The sequence below is a fragment of the Rhipicephalus microplus genome, chromosome X, assembly GCF_043290135.1.
Source record: "Rhipicephalus microplus isolate Deutch F79 chromosome X, USDA_Rmic, whole genome shotgun sequence".
NCBI lineage: Eukaryota > Metazoa > Arthropoda > Arachnida > Ixodida > Ixodidae > Rhipicephalus > Rhipicephalus microplus.
Window position 1 is genome coordinate 431,689,654 of NC_134710.1, and position 18,937 is coordinate 431,708,590.

The 18,937-nt window shown below is 44.9% G+C and overlaps 1 protein-coding gene across 5 annotated transcripts in view; it reads left to right on the top strand.

Annotated features, from left to right (window-relative positions):
• LOC119160912 (uncharacterized) overlaps positions 1-18,937 on the top strand; it is a 256,608-nt gene that overhangs the window by 74,673 nt on the left and 162,998 nt on the right. For all 5 annotated transcript variants that reach the window (XM_037413180.2, XM_037413184.2, XM_037413182.2 and 2 more), the window contains 2 exons: positions 5,997-6,763; positions 10,405-10,685. In XM_037413180.2, coding sequence (XP_037269077.2) covers positions 5,997-6,763; positions 10,405-10,685 — 1,048 coding nt within the window. The remainder of the gene's footprint in view (positions 1-5,996; positions 6,764-10,404; positions 10,686-18,937) is intronic.

Consider the following 18,937-nt stretch of genomic DNA (forward strand, 5'->3'; position numbering starts at 1 on the left):
GTAGCCCATTCTCGTTTTATGCTCATTAGCTACTTATTTAGACAAGTGAGTTCTCATTGCATTTTGCATTTTAAAAAGCCATAGCACGTGAACTCCACGCATCGGTGTCTGCAGGTAGAGAGAAACCCTTGGTTATTTGCGAAGGGACAAAACGTGCGTTCAAATCATTTTAAAGATATTGCTACATGCATGCATACTGAGATTCTAGGGGGCAATGCACGTGTGTGCCTGATGAGGAAGACGAAGGGTGGTCTCCCCTCGATCGCTGGTGAACTGGTCACGCCATTACCGCTGGTTTCAAATACATCTAATCCACAGCCTCGTCGATATGGCGTCTCTTCGTTTTCGTAACATATTTGGTGGAGGTGCGGGGTGTCGATCCCAATACTTCTCGCACCGTGACATATTCGACATAGACAGCCGTTCACTCGGCCAGACTTCACTCGTAAAGCACCGCATTAACACTGGTGATTATCATCCCATTTATCGGCGACCATACCGGATGTCTGCCACCGAGCGTAAAGTAATTCAACAAGAAGTCACCGAGATGCTAGCCAAAGGAATTATTGAACCTTCTTCGAGCCCTTGGGCGTCTTCCGTTGTGCTCGTTAAAAAGAAAAATGGCACGTGGCGCATCAGCGTGGATTACCGCCATCTGAACAGAATCACGGAAAAGGATGTTTACTTTTTACCCCGCATCGATGACGCTCTCGATTGTCTCCACGGCGCCCGATACTTTTTTTCAGTAGACCTACGTTGCGGCTACTGGCAGATTGCTGTCGAAGAAAAAGACCGAGAGAAGACGGCGTTTGTAATTCTAGACGGCCTATATCAGTTCAAAGTTATGCCGTTTGGGCTATGCAACGCCCCAGCCACGTTCGAGCGCATGATGGACTCTCTGCTACAAGGGTTAAAATGGTCAACATGTCTTTGTTATCTTGACGATGTCATTGTATATTCCCCAACATTTGAGACCCACCTTCAGCGTTTGTCAGCTATTCCTGACATATTCCGCACTGCAGGCCTTCAATTAAACTCGTGGAAGTGCCACTTCGGACGCCAGCAAATTACCGTGTTTCGCCACCTTGTCGACGCATCTGGTGTGCAGCCGGACCCGGAGAAAATTCGTGCACTCACCAGTTTTCCTGTACCCCGGTCAGTCAAAGACGTCCGGAGTTTTGTAGGACTTTGTTCCTACTTTAGAAGGTTTGTGAAAGCTTTCGCAACCATCGCTCGACCTCTCACTGAGCTTCTGAAGAAAGACCTCGTGTTTACGTGGGGTACCAACCAAGCTGCTGCTTTTTCTCATCTAATCACGCTTCTGACGACTCTACCTATATTGGCTCACTTTGACCCATCTGCTCTGACAGAAGTCCGAACCAATGCTAGTGGTCACGGGATCGGAGCCATTCTAGCCCAACGCCAACGGGGACACGACCGAGTTGTCGCCTACGCTAGCCGCCTCCTCACAGTTGCTGAGCGCAACTATTCCATTACAGAGCATGAGTGTCTTGCTCTTGTTTGAACAGTCTCAAAGTTTCGTCCGTATTTATATGGCACAAATTTCTCTGTAATAACTGACCATCATGCGCTATGTTGGCTTACGTCACTGAAGGATCCTACTGGCCGGCTCAGGCGCTGGGCTCTGCGACTGCAAGAGTATACCTACACGGCGACCTACAAGCCCAGACGCCTACATCAGGACGCAGACTGTCTGTCCTGCTTCCCAGTTGCTCAGTCGAGCACTATACTTGACACCGACACCGACCCTTGCGTCTTTTCTCTTTCGCAAATGACATGCATTGGTGACGAGCAGCGCCCCGCCGTGGTGGTCTAGCGGCTGAGGTGCTCGGCTGCTGACCCGCAGGTCGCAGGTTCGAATCCCGGCTGCGGCGGCTGCATTTGCGATGGAGGCGGAAATGTTGTAGGCCCGTGTGCTCAGATTTGGGTGCACATTAAAGAACCCCAGGTGGTCAAAATTTCCGGAGCCCTCCACTACGGCGTCTCTCATAATCATATGGTGGTTTTGGGACGTTAAACCCCACATATCAATCAATGGTGACGAGCAGCGCTGTGATGCGTCCTTGCGTGTTATCATTGAGCGCCTCGAATCACAGTCTTCCAATCAGTCCCATCGCTCATTCGTGCTCCACGATGGTGTATTATACAGCCAAAATTTTGAGCCGGATGGACCAGCCCTGCTGTTTGTCATTCCGAAACACCTTCGCTCGGAAGTTCTAAATGAACTTCATGACCTTCCGACTGCCGGTCACCTTGGTTTGTCGCGCACTTACGACCGAATAAGCCGACGCTTCTTCTGGCCAGGGCTTGCACGCTCGGTCAGAAGATACGTTGCGGCTTGTGAGAAATGTCAGTGCCGCAAAACGCTATCGACATGTCCCGCCGGATGCCTTCAACCACTTGACATTCCGTCAGAACGGTTCTTTCGCGCTGGCTTGGACCTACTTGGCCCTTTCCTCTTGTCTTCTTCGGGTAACAAGTGGATAGCTGTGGCCACCAACTACACCACGCGTTATGCCATCACACGAGCTCTTCCAACAAGCTGTGCCACAGACGTCGCCGACTTCCTCCTCAAGGACGTGATTTTGCAATACAGAGCCCCACGGCAGCTGCTTACAGACCGTGGCCGCACCTTTTTGTGGAAGGTCATAGCCGACATCTTGCAGTCCTGTCAAACGACACACAGGCTGACTGCGTCATACCATCCGCAAACCAATGGACTCACGGAGCGTCTAAATCGAACTCTTACAGACATGCTTGCTAAGTATGTTTCTACCAACCACACCGATTGGGATCTTGCATTGCCGTATGTCACATTTGCCTATAATTCTTCGCGCCATGACACTGCCGGTTACTCTCCATTTTTTCTGCTGTTTGGCTGAGAACCAACATTGCCTCTAGACAACGTCATACCATCCCCTGCGGTACCGACCAGTGAATATGCCATGGACGCTATCACTCGGGTCGCTCACGCACGCGAAATCACCCGTACTTGCGTTCTGACCTCTCAAGAGAAGCAACGGCGTTTGTGACCAATGACACCGCGACGTACACTTTCCGCCCGGTTCTTTGGTCCTGCTTTGGTCTCCGACCCGTCAAGTTGGCTTGTCAGAAAAACTGCTTACTCGCTACACAGGTCCATATCGAGTCCTGTGACATATGAAATTGGTCGTGTCGCCCCGTCACCTTCATGTGCCCAACAGGCTACCGATATTGTACATGTTGCGCGCTTGAAGCCCTACCACTCTCTTAGTGACGTTGACATTTAGTTGCGCCGAGAAGGCGCTTCTGCCGCCGGGAATCATGCTACATGCACGCATATTGAGATTCTAGGGGGCGATGCGCGTGTGTGCTTGACAAGGAAGACGAAGGGTGGTCTCCGCTCGATTGCTGGTGAACTGGTTACGCCATTACCGCTGGTTTCGAATACATCTAATCCACAGCCTCGTCGATACAGCATCTCTTTTTTTTTCGTAACAATATGAATGGGCACCTCGCCGCTTTATTCGCGATTCATGATGCGTCGGCAATCACATGACATAGTTTTCATGATTTGCCACTGCTCCATTTTGTAGTCTAAACTCTCAACGTGCGCTTTTCAAGAGGTGTTGTTGCATGCGTGCCCGCTCTGGGCGATGCTTTTAGCCTTAGCTCAATTGGTGTTTTGATCGGCGGCAGTATGACTTCCTTTTCCTTTCTTTTCTTCTTATCCAATAAAGTGCATTTGACGGTTCCTTTGCTTTGACAAGAGTTTCTTATCTGTGCTGCGTGAGCGCTTTACGCGAGTCGCGACGCGGCAATCGCGAGTTGATGTATTATCGGGAGTTCTACATCGATGGTAATGACCTATAATTAAAAACTGGTCATCGTGTGTCATTATTAATAACGCGTGGTTGGTGGCATGGAGAGGTATTGTCAGTATTATTCGCTTATTGCTTAGTGCCATATGCATGCACTTTACGAGATTGTCGGTGCGGCGAGGCTTCTTGGATCCAGTGCTTGAAGGTGGTTCTGCACGAGGTGGCCGCGAACGGCGCTGCAGCGCGCTTTTGTTGTCTGTTAAAAGCTCTTGACGTTATCATGTCGGGCTTTTCTTTAAGCGAAGTAGCACTGTTACGTAATTAAGATTCTTGTGTAATCACAATTTTTTAATTTTTTTTTAATGTTTCTGGGGAACCTAGTTTTCAAAGAAACCTTCTTTCTTAATAAATATTATTTCACATGTTTGTTACGAGGGCCAGATAAGGCACGTGATATGTAAAAAGGTTGTGCAGTTCCTACCTGGTGATATTCTGTTTAAAAGCTTTCTTCAAAATCTGTTTCAGTGTTATGTGTATTATAAACCAATTAAAATATGCACTGGTGCCCCCTCGTTGCTAAATATTTGTATTTTCAAGCTCCCAGAGGGACACATTAAATGTCGTAAACTGCACCCAAGCAAGATTCTTCTGCTCCAAAATTGAAGTTTCGCTGCTCCGAAAACTGCTCCCAATTTAGTCTTGGCCGTCTCATCCCTGGTACTGATATTAGGCTCAGTCGTGTTCAAACTCATCAATGTTTTATTCACCCGGAATCACTCAGATCCGGATTCACGACCCTGTCTGAGTGAGTCCGAGTGAATAGACTAATAGACTTATGAAAGCCTGACATTAGACTTCATAGGTGTTAGTACTTGCATATGCTGCATTTAAGCAGCATTTCGATATGTGCTCCTTATGTAAACATAATGTCGACCATGGTGGGCCGCATTTTCGATGGAGGGGAAAATTCTCGAGGCTTGTTTACTTAAATTTGTGTGCCCATTAAAGAACCGTGGGTGGTTGAAATTTCTGCCAGTTTTCACAACCTGCGTTCTTCATGATCATGTTGTAGTTTCGGAACATTAAACCCTAACAATTATTATAATTATTATGCTTGTGTAAAGTTTCTTGCCGAGTGAGTATGTGGATGCAGATTATATAGGCGTGCCTAATTATTTGGAGAGCTTTTTCAGAAATGTATTCTTGTCCCTGAAGAGACCTGCAGTTTCCAGACAAAACATGCAGTTTAATATTGAATGTATAATGTATGCAGTAGAATCTTGGGGATACCAACCCGGCTGATGACTTTTGGACTGGTACAAATTCATAAAATTCCTCGGCCCAATTTCATTGTGTCCAGTGGGCCAGAATTGCAATGTTTCGAACGCCAGCTTGCCCAACAATACGTTTTCAATAAACAATAAAGACTTGTTCCAACTGTCTAAGTAGTGGAAAGAACCGTCAACTTTCACATAAATGAGGAGAGCAAGAGTAAACATTATATACCTACTTGCTCGAATGTTGTGTTCACGTGTCTAGGGCACCGGGGCAGGGAAACTAGGAAACTGACTGCTGCCAGATGACATGTACAATGTCGTATTTGCTGAAAGAAGTCTGATGCTATAGCACTGCTGATAGTTTTAAAAGGGATGCAAATGTAGTATGACTGGCAAAAACAAAAATGAATTGGAACAATTTAGTACTTCTGCTGCCTAAATGCAATTTACCTAGTCTTAAGATATAACCATGAGAAATCGTTAAGCTGTAGATATCTGCCTCATAAATTTTATATGGAAGTAGTGCCCCTGCACAACTGTGGCTATCCTGCAGTATGTACTAGAATAATTTTTAACAGTCCCCCAAATTGTCTTTGTCTGTTTCTCAAGTTTAAATAAGGTTTTTTTTTGTATGTTTACATTAGACAAGTATTTCACATCATACCATGGATATGGAGACTTCATAATTGAATTGAATAGCAGGGACTATTTAATTTTTACTAAAATATTACCATGTCCCAAATATGTATTCTGTATTCTGCATCTCCAGGTGTGGTGGCAAGCTTCTGTATCAGGTGCACATGTGAAGTTTTTAATTTTTTGCCCATTTGTCTTGAGCATGACTGTGCAGAAAAGTGCCTTTTGCTTTTTTCATCTATAAATTCATTTTTCTTTGCAGCCTGTTGTCACAGCAACTCGTGTTGGTGAAGTGAAGGAAAGCCTGGTAGCTTTGAGACCTAATGCGACATCTACGCCGACAGCTGATCCCTCCCCTCATCATGAAGCCATCAATGTTAGTGCAGTTCTGGCACACCCCAAACGCGACACAAAGGAACCTAGCGACAAGGCCAGTGAGTCACGTGTGCGGCAAGAGGAACCACCGAAAGAAAAGCACGATGATGGAAGTCCTAGGGACCATCGTGATGACAGGGATTTTAGGGAATCTAGGGATTCTGTACATGGACAGGACTACAGGGATTCTCGAGACTCTAGGCCAGCCAGGGGACGTGGTAGTGATGACGAAAGTTCAGATTGCAAGGGAAGTAGAGATGATTTTGAACGGGACAGCAGGAGGATTGGTGGCCGAGCAGATTTCAGGAATGACCAGGAAAAGAAAAGGGACCGTTACCACGATCGGCCAGAGAACCGACGGGATGGTGCAAAAGATGATCGGGATGAGTACAGGAGAGCAGGTGGGAGAAGTGGTGGTGTTGAGGATTGGAAGAGGAGAGACGACTACCATGGCGACCGAAGGGGTGACAGGAGAGATGACCAGTACGAGGACCGGAGGGTAAACCGGCGGGAGGAGCTCAGGGATGACGTTCGCAAATCAATCCGAAGGGGTGATCATTACTATGACAGGAGAGACCAGTGGAGGGGGCATGAAAGTGATGACGACTGGAAAGAGCGGCGATCAGACCGTAGAACTGACCGTTACAGCAGCAGGTAAGACTAGTCTGCTGTTAAAAGCACATTCAAAGTCAGTCAAGGGGAACTAACAATATAACCTCGTTACAACAGATCTGCTTACAACAGACTTTCGGATACAACATACCAATTGGCATCGTTATGGTGACCACCCTATTTCTTCCTATAATTGAGCTTGGTTTACTACGGATTCTGGTACAATGGACATTAGGATTTGACTAAAATCTGAGGCCAGCAAGGTGCTCAGGACTTTTTTACACCAAACTTTTTGGATGGCCCAAATTCCGATCGGCATAGAGTGGACTCCTCTTAAACGGAAATTGAAGGGGCTAGAAAATTTGTTCCATTTATGAGAAGTTTCATTTAAGCAAAGCCCACAAAATGAATGAAATATGGCTTTATTTCAAAAGCACCAATTGTGGCTGACTGAGCAGAAACATTTTGAAGTACGCAATACTACTAGAGTTGATTAGAAAGAAAAATGTTGCTAATATTGCTAACTCGGAAAAAAGGAGGTGATAACAATTTGCATGGCTTTGTTCAAGCACTTTCTCACATAGTAGGAGTGCGTTGCTGAAAGGCTGGGCAGGAACTGTGCCACCATCGTGTTCAAAGTAGCGCTGAAACAGGATGACAGTATTTCTTGCTGCACTGTCAACCACTAAAATGGGCTTGGGATCACACACCACCTCATTACCACTTGAGCACAATTCCTCATCTTGAACTTGAGCCATAGGTTCCTCAAGGGTGTCTCCTCGAGTTCACAACGAGACGTCGATTGCTTCTCGGCTTGCGCGGACGTGTGCAGTCTAGCTTTGACATTGGTTTCATGGTTGCTAGACCACCGTGGACACTTCCGCCGTTCATGGATTTTGGCCGTTTTATTTTCATTTAACCGATAAAAGCTATAAAAAATGTTCTGATTACCCCAATCTTTCAACGTTAATTATATGGGAGACCAACCAAATATGCCTAGATAGTTTCGTTTATGCGGCTTTTCCGTTTAACGGAGTTTCATTTAGTGCGAGTCCACTGTACTTTTGAAATGGGAACACGAAAATTGCGTGCTGCGGATATCGTCGTACCAATTAAAAGACGATGGCCGCCTATCTGCAGTCAATTAAACGTCAGTTATGCCTAACCAAGGCGACAAAAAATTTGGCACACAGCGTGCTTGGTCTCACGTTTTGGGGCGCTGACACTTGAAATTGCTAGCTGCTGCTCTGAGCGGTCGCTGCATACCGAGCTAGGCTGGGGGGTCCGCTGCCGATGCACAATATGCCCATTCGTGGCTTTGAGGAGCCAGCGGGGCATGTAATTCGTCCCTTTTGATGAAGCACACTACACCTTCATCGCTTTCGTGTGTCCATTAACGCGATGGTCTTGCCCACAAAGTTTGAAGCGAAGTTAGGCCTAGTCACGAAGCAGAAATATCAGTTGCAATGTGCATGGCCGCAGTGCCCGATGTTTCAAAGTACGTCACGCTCGATTGCGTGTATAAAGAGTTGTCTCGCTGTGCTTTTCGTCCCAAGGTACGAGTGCTGATAAGCAGCGAGTGCAACGAGACATTACAGTGGGTCCGAGATGCACGTCTGCGATGTTCACGACGAGTTCGGTGCACTATTGTAATCTTATAACTGAACTTCGTTTGCAGCTGCCTTAACTACATCGCGGCCCACGAACACAGAACGAGTGCAAGAACATCACTAGATAATGCGATTTTCAACGACTGCGCCATTTTGAAGCTATATCTTTCTGAACACTTTCTTTTTCTTTTTGTTCTTTTTGTGACTTCTGCAATAATTTTCACAACCTCAGCAGGTACAAAATTCTCTTTAAGCACTACTGCGTATATTTTTAGTGACAATATTTTGGAATCGCACTAAAAGAGGGGGGGGGGGGGCACAGAAACTAAGGGTGATTTTAAAAAAATCAATCTTTTGTGCCCTTGTTGAGAGTAATTCTGTTTATGATTAGTAATTATCTCTGGTTATAACAGACTCATTGAGGGTTTATGTCAGTCTGTTGTAACAGTACTTGGATTTTATATACTCCTTTTACAGCACACCAAAATCCTCTTGACTGTGGAAGTCTGTTGTAGTGAGGTTATTTTGTATAGGTACTGCTTTGCAAACTGTCCACCTTGCTTTTGGTGAAACTGCTGAGACTGTGCTGCTGTGAACTGTAATGAAATTTTCTGAAAAATTGGTTTGCTTGAAAGCCTGATGAGAACCAATCCAAAAAAGACTTACAGTGGTGGAATGGTTTTGCAGTTGTTTTACTTGAAGGGAAGTCTTCGAAAATTCATATTTGCTTAGAACCCAGAAGACGAAAAAAAGCTGTGTACATATATACCTGTACGTTAGGTAGTATGCATGAGTCTCCAGCTTACATTTAATCAAGGCAACATTGTTGGGCCAATTCATTGTACTTCATGTACAGGCCTTCATGGTCATACATGTTGTGCAGTAGCACTGTGGACATCATTCGTTGCATTGTTCTGTAACAGACATACATTCAAACCTTAATATAGCAAAGTTGCATCTTATAAGAAAGTAAGTTCTTATATCCAAAAATTCATTATAAAAGTTACTCTTAACACTATCTATTGCAAGACTATTTTTCATTTACTTTGTTACAACCGATATTTCCTTATATCTGTGTTTGTTATACAATCGAACCCCTTTATGAGAGACACTGATATGAGGGACAAATGGGTATAAAAGACACCAGTGTGCTTATAGTAAAATACAGGTTGATAGGAAAATACATGCCAGGTACCCTGCTTATAAGAGACATCTCACATAAACGACAAGAATTTCTGCCTGTAGCATGCCTCCTATAAAGGGGTTCAGCTGTATTGAGGTGTTAGTGTATAGCATTTCATTAGCAGCATATTTATGAACCGATAAAATTGGGTATTGCTAGATGTTGATATAATTTTAAAATTTTGTCTTCTGAAAAGTGCTATAATTCAGGTTGCCACCTCGTTTCCATGTTATCTTAAACTGAAAGTTTTGTGGTTTTGGTTTGTGGCAGTTTTGGTTATTGCATGTTTGTTGGACTTTGTCAAGATAATGTGGTTTCGTTCAATGATCATCGCATTTATGTCAATACCTCAAAGTATTCTTAGTGGGTAGGCAAGACCCATAGTGTTCATAGTGCGTGTTCATAGTGTGCATAGTGGCAGAATGGGTGTGATAAGTTCTGTGATCACTGCATTGCATTGAACCTGCATTATTTCTGCTTTACTAATGCCCTATGGCAACTGTGGAGAGGGCTTTGCCAGCATGGCAACAAGCCTGGGTTGTCAGACCTGAAGGTCATCGTCAATTTTATTATAAGTTCATGTTTTATATAAAAGGCCAAATTTCGATATGATAAAGTAAATTGTTTCTATGACTTCATTATGTCGATGTATAACTATTTCAAGAGTGACCTAGTGTACAACTGCTACTTTGTGCGTGTAGGTTGAACTGTTCATAGGGTTCGCCGAATAGGCGGCAATTGGGAAGCAATACATGCACTTTTTTCACCTAGAACTGCAAATTAAATGTGCTTTCTCTTGTTAAAAAATCAAGCTCTCGGGATTGCTTAGCCACTGTAGACACTCCTGAAATGCTGGAGTGAAGCTCAAAAAGATTGAAATATTCATGCAGGCATGACTACCGCTATGATGATCGTCAGAGCGACCGATACAGTGACCGTGGTCGGCCATCGAGCCGTACCTCTCAGGATGCTTACCTCGATGATTTTGACCGGCGGGGCAATCGAAGGCATCGAGACAGCCACAACCGACCGTCATCCAGGCATAGTGAGTCCGACAGCTCATCTCCAGACTCTCGAAGGGGTTACAGCACTGTGAAGCACAGGAAGTATCGAGATGCGGAAAGGATGGAGTCTGGCACCTACCATGATCAGAAGAGCTATGCAGGAGCTGGTAAGGCATGCGGCTAAAAAGACGCTAAAGAAGTGTTTTTTCCTGTAGTATTAGTAAATTTACCTTGTACAATAGGATTAACACTATGCTTGCCATAACGATAGTCGTAACGAGCCAGAAAAGGTGAACAAAGGAAGAGTGGGCAGTGATGCCACCTTGATGTTTCCACATGAGCTGACTGTGATTTTTCTGTGTGCATTTTCTGTGACTTTTCTGTGTGCATTTCTGCGTGCAAAAATGCACACAGAAATGCACACAGAAAATTTTTCGAAGAATCTGTTGAAACCTGGTCAATTATTTTTTTCTGGTAACAATGGGCTGCATTGTATTCTGAAGGAGTCAGATATAAGAAATCAAATTTGGGTAACTTTAACCAAGCCATTTCAACAAAAATATACAAAAAGTTCCCCCATTTCCCCAAAGGGAATCATCAGAAAATGCCATTCGAATGCATTGCGCAGAGTCCATAACGCTGTTTCCCACGTGAGAACCCAGCGTTCGAAGAATACTCTTTTTTTTTTTTTAGACCATGCAACTAATAGCCTCGTTCGCAGTACGTGGTGTTTTTCTGTCGTGAGAAATGTGGTATGTGTTTCCAGCTCTAGTAGCTAGTGTGCACGCTTAAAAAAATACTATGAAGTGAACAAAACAAATAGCATTCTCGGCTCGGCGTTGGCGTTTCACAGTGGCGTCTCGAGCGCACATTTTCGGATGTTCTTGAGAGGTGCCCAGCCAGTGAACGGTCGAGAGTGGGGCACGAGCGGACGGGAAAGTGGGGTGCAGAGAGGAGAGAGAGCCAACTGTGAAAGGAGTGACAAAGCACTGTACCTGCCTCTCCTACACTCTCGCACCACATGCTCCGGTTGCTAGGGGCGAGAATAAGCGCGCGCCCCTAGCTGTTGCTATTGGGAGAGGGTGTGAGAGCGGAAAGATAACACCTGTCGGCACGCGGACAGACAACGCCAGATGTCTGACATAGCCCGACTAAGAAATGCATTCACTTTTAAAACACACTGAAGTTCATGATGTCAAATAGATGTAACAGTGCAAGGGTTTCAAGGTAAAATTGGAAAAGTGAAACTTCGAGCTTAAAATATTTTCATAGTAAACAAATCAGCTTAATAAAACTAGCTCTCAATGGATGCTTTAGCAGCTTAAAGTGACGTAGTGTTTCCCTTTAGCAAAGCCTTATTTAGTAAATTACATTTAATGCATAACAGAGTTAACCTTACTGGGATCAGAAGATTTAGTTTCACGTTAAATTGATAGCGCGCTGGCTTTTTGTTCCTGTACAGTAGCCTTGAGAGAAATAAGGCAGTTTAATGGTGAACATCGTTAAAGGGGCATGCGGCTTTGGTATTGCGAAAAATGGCAAAAAAAAATCATTTCAGTTTCTGGAACCATTTTTCTGTCTGATTCTAAAATATCTACACTGAAAACCACGCAGAAGTGCTTCGAAAAATTTGTGTCACTCTCCTAGGTAGACAAGCCGATAACAATAGAAGAGTTCTTTGAGGCAGCTCAGGCAGCCAAGAGAAACACGACCCCCGGTGAAGACCAAATTACGAATGCAATGATAAGGAATCTTAGCGACAAAGCCACTGAAGGCCTGACAAAAATGAGCACTATTGGCTCAAAGGGAAGGTCCCTGCAGAATGGAAAACCGCCAAAATTATAACCATTCCAAAACCCAAAAAACGCCCTCGCTGCAGGCGCTCAGACCTATATCACTTACGTTATGTCTGGAAAAGCTTTTCGAACAGGTCGTTCACACCAGACTTCAGGATTTCATAGAGGACAGGGTGCTGTTTCTGGCCACCATTCTGGGCTTCCGCGGTGGCTTCTCGACACAGGACGCTTTCCTCATGATACTTGAAGAAGTCCTCAAGGGCGTTCCCAAGGGTGGAGAGCATTTGTTCCTTGCTCTAGACCCTAAGGGAGCTTTTGACAATATCTCTCATGAAGCTATACTCTCAGAGCTAAATATAATTGGTTGTGAGGAAAGAACATATAACTTTATAAAGGATTTTCTCACCGAGCTGGAGGCGACAATTGGTATCTCAAGCATTAGGTGTGATCCATTACAAATGCCAAACAAGGGAACGCCTCAAAGGGAACATCATATCTCTTCCGTTGTTTAATATCGCCATGCGTCGACTCGCTCGTGCCTTGGACCGTATACCATAGCTAGGTTATACCCTCTACGTGGACAACATTACTCTGTGGGCCCCCCGGGGGTCCCTGGCCAGCAAAGTTTCTGGAACCATTTTTCTGTCTGATTCTAAAATATCTACACTGAAAACCACGCAGAATCTCTGCAAGAGGTAGCACTGGCCGTAGAAAACTTTGCCAGAACCAGTGGTCTTAGCTGCGCACCTGAAAAATCGGAAGTGATCAGAATACACAGCAAATGCTACAAAAGTAACGGAAGAATAGAAATCGATATCTAAAAGCAGAAAATAAAGAAGTCACCGTCGCCAGGATCCTGAATTTCTGGGTTCAAAGCAATTGTAGGGCAAGTCACACGATAGTCAACTGCTGATTTTTTGGACACCCGAATTTTCGGACATGCCTGAAAATTCGGACATCTTCGCGGCACCGTTACAAGCTGCATAGAATCAGTGTATAAGAAAGTCTGAAATTTAGGACTCTCGAACCCCCCGGAGTCCGATTTTCCGGACTTTCTGACGCGACAAAAGGTCGGAAACCACCACTGACCTCCGGTGGAAACCGCCACAACTGCCTCTCACGCGATTACGATCGCATAAATGAGCGCGCCGGTCTACGGTGGCGGCATCTGTTGCTTGGACTCGTTGATCGTTAGTGGAGAAACATACACGGCCTCCAAGATTCCTAACACTGGCCGTGTTTATCATGCAAGGGTGCTTTGCTGACAATCGAAACTATCACCCGGAAATTTTTTTGTGCCAATAAAGTTTCTTTTGCTTTAGTGCTTGTGCTGGTGCGTGCCAGTCTGACTTCCCGCACAGCGCTTTCGTGAAGCGTTTCACCACTTCGAACTAGGACTAACTATCACACACCGATTTGGTCTGGCCACGCTGGCTATCTTGAATGTTTACCAGCGCCTTATTCGGAGTACCCGAGGCACCTTCGCCTACAGTCTCGCCTTTTCGTTTACGCAGCCCACATGGTGTTTGGCTAGCCTAGTGCGTGGTTGTGCGATCGTGTGAAGTGTGCTCTGCAACGCTAAGCCTAGGTGCTTCGACGCTCGTCAGCAACCTCCTTTGTTCACATCGTGAAGATTTCGCTTGCCTGCAATCGCCCCCACTTCGCCTTCGTCGTCCTCGCCGATGACATCGAAGCGCGGAAAACAGTACCATCGGTCAACGATGAAGAAAAAAGCCGTCATTATTAAGTTAGTGAAGAGTGGCCGATCGCAGGCTGACATTCGTCGACGCTGACAACGAGCCCGACTTCTGCGCAGAGCTAACTGACGTCGAAATAGTCAGTCAGGTTATGGCGGATTCAGATGACTACGATGTCGAAAAAGAGGAACCAACGCCTGCCCCACCTACGACCGCCGAATTGATGCGAGCATCGATGACGCTGTCATCAGTGTACAGTGATGACATGACCCTTGCTCAGATCGAGGCGAATGGGATCACATGCAAGCGGAACGCTGTGAAAACAAGACTCAACAAGTTTTTCAAGCCACTGCAGCTCTAACACCGGCTGCCCTGACGGCACCCGCTGTCGGGTGCATGCATTTTTTTTTTAACGGCTTGTTTCAGAGCCACCCCACTGATGATTTGGCAGAGTTCCGGAAGTCTCGTACTACGACTCGACCCTCTTGATCCGAGAAATATCAATGAAATGGTGTGTTTTTTGCTTGCATTGAGAAATATTAGCAAAATGGTGCATTTTTTTTTTGCTTGAATTGAAAATTATCAGTAAAATAATGCATTTTTTTGCTTGCATTCATTTTTTCGGACTGCCCGAATTTTCGGACGGTTTTTCGCTCCCTAGAGGGTTGGAAAACTCGGCAGTTGACTGTATCAGTATTCTTAAATCGGCAACCAAACAAGTGGCTAGGATAATTCAGAGGATCACCTCCCATAAAAAGGGCATGAAGGAAAGTGATACTGTGCATTTAGTGCAGGCGCTCGTAATGAGCAAATTGACATACAGCTTGCCTTTCCACACGCTGAACAAGAGCGAGGAAGAGCAAGTAGATTTTATCATCAGAGGGGCTTACAAGGCAGCATTGGGCTTACCGATAAGCACTGCGACACACAGGTTTCTTGATATCGGCCTGCACAACACGTACGCTGAACTGAAAGCAGCAATATTGATCTTTCAGCGCAACTGCCTCAGCCAGACAAAGTCGGGTAGAGAGATATTCATGAGGGCGGGTATACCACCGCAACCTCTCATCTTGGACGAGAAGCTGGTAGACGTACCAGACCCAGTCCGATGGCATATCTCGATTGCCCCTATCTCCAGGAACATGACATCACGAAAGGGGAGAGGAGCACGTAAAATGGATCAGAAAATTAGTCAGAAGCAATGAGAACGTGCTATACGTTGACGCTTCCAGGGAAGTGCTGAGTCGTCACATTGATAAGCAGCGACACGAGAAGCACGATGTCCAGCGCATCACTGTACACTACATCGATCACCAAGGCTAAATGTTTCGCCATCGCATTGACGATTAAAAGTCGAGAGCGTAATGACGGCCAGACGTACATCACCATACTCTCAGATTCGCAAGAGGCGTGCCGGCTATTCATGAAAGGCCGCCTCCCATTAAACATTTGCAAACCTTTAGGCGGCGAATTGAGCAACACTTATAGGTGGGTCTGGTGCCCGGGACATGCAGGCCTAGAGGGTAACGAGAGGGCGGACGCTCTAGCTCAAGCGCTTACAAACCGAGCAGAGCAGCAGCCTTTCTCGCTGGTACCACTACCCAGCTCGGATGGCTCCACGAGAGCTTCTTGCTCACCAGCGATGCATGCGGCAGAAATACGGCGCCCCCCACAAATCTCTTAAAGGGAAAGACGCCATAGACCTCCGTAAAATTCAAAGGAAGTTTATCTAAATTTATGACGGCTACACAAAATTCATCCAACTTCGTATGGGCGCAATTGTCCGAGGTGTCGCGACTCGCCACTGACCCTTTACCTTATCCCGTGAAGTTGTGCTAAACAGCCAAATGAACTCGATAGCTTACAGCGTATTTATAGAATTGAAAACTTTTTGGAGCTGTGGGAAGCACTCCTCACTAGCTCGGACCACGTCCGGCAGGCTGCGCAAACCAGTTGAGCCTTGGACATGGGGCCTCACCCATCTAGCTCCTGAACCCCTTCTTTTTTTCTACCCAATAAAGTTATTTCTCTTTCTCTTTTCTGAAAAAATGAAAGCGTCGTAGATTAGCGTTTCCGCAACCGGCCGTATGATGATGCATTTCATGGCTATAGTGGAAAAAGAGCATATATGAAGCAGGGGCACAAATGTTTATATGCCCGACTCGAGTCATTAAATGCAACTGTTAAAGAATTTCTGTGCCACCAGTTTTCTGCCCATAACTGTTAGTCATTTGGAAAGAAGGCATAGGCTGTCATGGTGTGAGCCATTTTTTGTATGCAATAAACTCCTCTCTATAAACAAATGATCAGTGATTAGTATTTGTATTTAAAAAGTACCTAATAATGCTAATGAGAGCTTGAACACAAAAAAAGTCTAATCATTTCAGCATATGGCCTTATTCAATAACAATCTATTCTGTCATGCCTTATCACACGACTCCTTCATACAGAGAACTTGGTTACAGAGAACTTGGTTTGAAGTTTATACTTGTTCTTTATAGATAAAAAAAAAGGTTATAAAAAAAAATATAGGCGACAAAGGCACACTGGGCAGAGACCAGATGCCTGAGAAGTCATATATCACAAGACAAACCTAAGATCACAATTTTTAGGTGTTTTAGAGATGTGAAGAGAAGGTGAAACTTCACAAACGCAGTTTTCACAATACTGTTTTTTTTTTTTTTGCATTATGTTCAGCTGGTGGAGCAGATATCTCGGCAACCACTGCACAGATTTTGATTCCGTTTGTCTTGTAACGCTCCTTGAACTATGCTTCAGGGGGCTGCGATCTTAGTTTCTGATTTTACTCCCTAAAGAATTTTTCGCAGGGTTTATTGTTTGTAGTGCAAGTGTGCTTAATGCAGTGTCGCTGGAGAAAATGTTAACTACAAAATTTAGTGTTACAAAAAAAAAAATTACTTTAAAAACGCAGTCCCTCTCGGCATACATTTGGCTATGCGTTCAGTAATTATAAACTATTTTTGTCATTTTATGAATCTGCCAGTCCCTCCACGAGGTTCAACGAAGAAATAATTCATATCTCATCAAGTTTTTGTGTTATTGCCTCGGAATTTTTATGGAAGCACTGTAAGACCATTTTTAGTGTCTGTGCCAATTTTCATCAGCATCCAACCAGAAACAAAAAAGTTTGTTTCGAAAGGCACGTCCCCCTTTAAGAGGAGACACTGGTCTGAAAAATTTTTGTTTTAATTTTCAGTATTTCCAGCTGAAATTTTAATACAATATGTATTTTTCACAGCTGAAAACAAATATGCAATTAGTTTTTTGCTATCACTTTTAGATTTTTAAATATTGACTGTTACATAAACTTGCATTCTGCCCAGTCTTTTGACATCTTCCACATAAAATATTGCTACAAATTTGATATGACAGCATTCCATGAAGGCCAGGGAATGTAACAAAATCAAAATTTTATTTTTAGCTTCATTGGTGCCAGAGTTATGGCCTTAACAACTATACTCATTAGAAATCTGAAACTGTTGCTTAATTTTGTTGCTAATTAAATCACTATTGTAAATGAAAATATTACATTTTTTTAGTTTTCTTGCACTAATCAATGTATAAGCTTTCAAATACTGCAAGAATTATCAAAATCCGACTGCTACATCAAAAGATACTGTGGGCAATGGCTTAGGGTGTGATGAAAAATGTTGTTTTGAGAAAACGAGAAAAGAAGTTTAGGAACATGCTGAGCACATATATTTAACAAGAAAAGGTGTGAATCGGTGTATTAACCATGTTAGAAGCCACCAGGAATGTAGTCATCATCATTCTCCTTGGTGCGCTTTCTTTTCATGGCATGCTTGAAGTTTTCAGCATGCTCATGCTTCTTCTCCGATGCCACTAGTCGGCGACTGTCCTTTTCTGAGCATCTTTCAGCGGCCACAACACTCTGCTGCAGGTGCAGCTCCTTCAACATGGCGGCATCTGCTCTCCCTTTGCCAGCGTTGAACCTTGCGACAGCTTCGGCCACAGCAGCTTCAACGGTGAAAAGCGACGCATGTTTGTTTTTGGACACGAGTTACCAGATGACGGAGTGCAGGCTCTCGTTTGGGTTCTGTGTTTTGCCTCGCTGACAACGCTCCAGCAATTTCTTGTCAGAGAGGCGCGTGTAAATAGGCCGCAAGGCATCAACCACATACTCCGGCCGGTTGTAGCGATGATTCGGAGGAGTCTCTTGCTTGGCAACAGCCTTGTACTTGCACCGTGACTCTTGACCAGTTGGGCAGTGAGAGTGCTGAGGGCTTGCATTAGTAGATGCTACATGATAAAAGGTTGCCCAGACAGCATTATTCATGGCCTCAATGCTTTCTTGGTTGCTTTGTAAAGCCCATCCATAATATGACGTGAGCTTTGTGACCAGCTCGCCTGTCAGTTTGCCCTTGCCGCCAAAGCTTGGCTTTTCTTCGGCTCTTTGTTTTCGCAGGAGGTTTCGAAGTGCTGTGCCCATGCGCTTATGCACATGGTTGACTCAGTCCTCTTTTTCTATTGGCACGAAGCCATATACCTGTGCCTCCTGCAGACTGTTGAAGGCCCGGCTGTCTCCATCACACAACATGGTTGTGTAGCGGAGCCCATGTCTCTCCAATGAGCGGGCAAATAAAATTTGTGCTGCTTCCACCTCCATTTGTCCTAGCTTACTGGAGGTATTCTTTTGGCAAGTGTGACCATCTAGCCACTCGGCATACCTTGGGTTGTCCTCCTTCGGCCCTAGCTGGCAGCCCAAACAAAAGTTCGATAGGACGAGGAAGTCGAGCACATAACCCGTGAATAGTTCAATCACGGTCCCTACACAAATATGGGATGAGTGGCCCCTGGTCAGCCAAGTCCCATCAAAGGAAACGGCGATATTTTCAGGATTTCCATAGTTGAGTTCAGAATACACCGTTTTCACGGTGCTCGCGC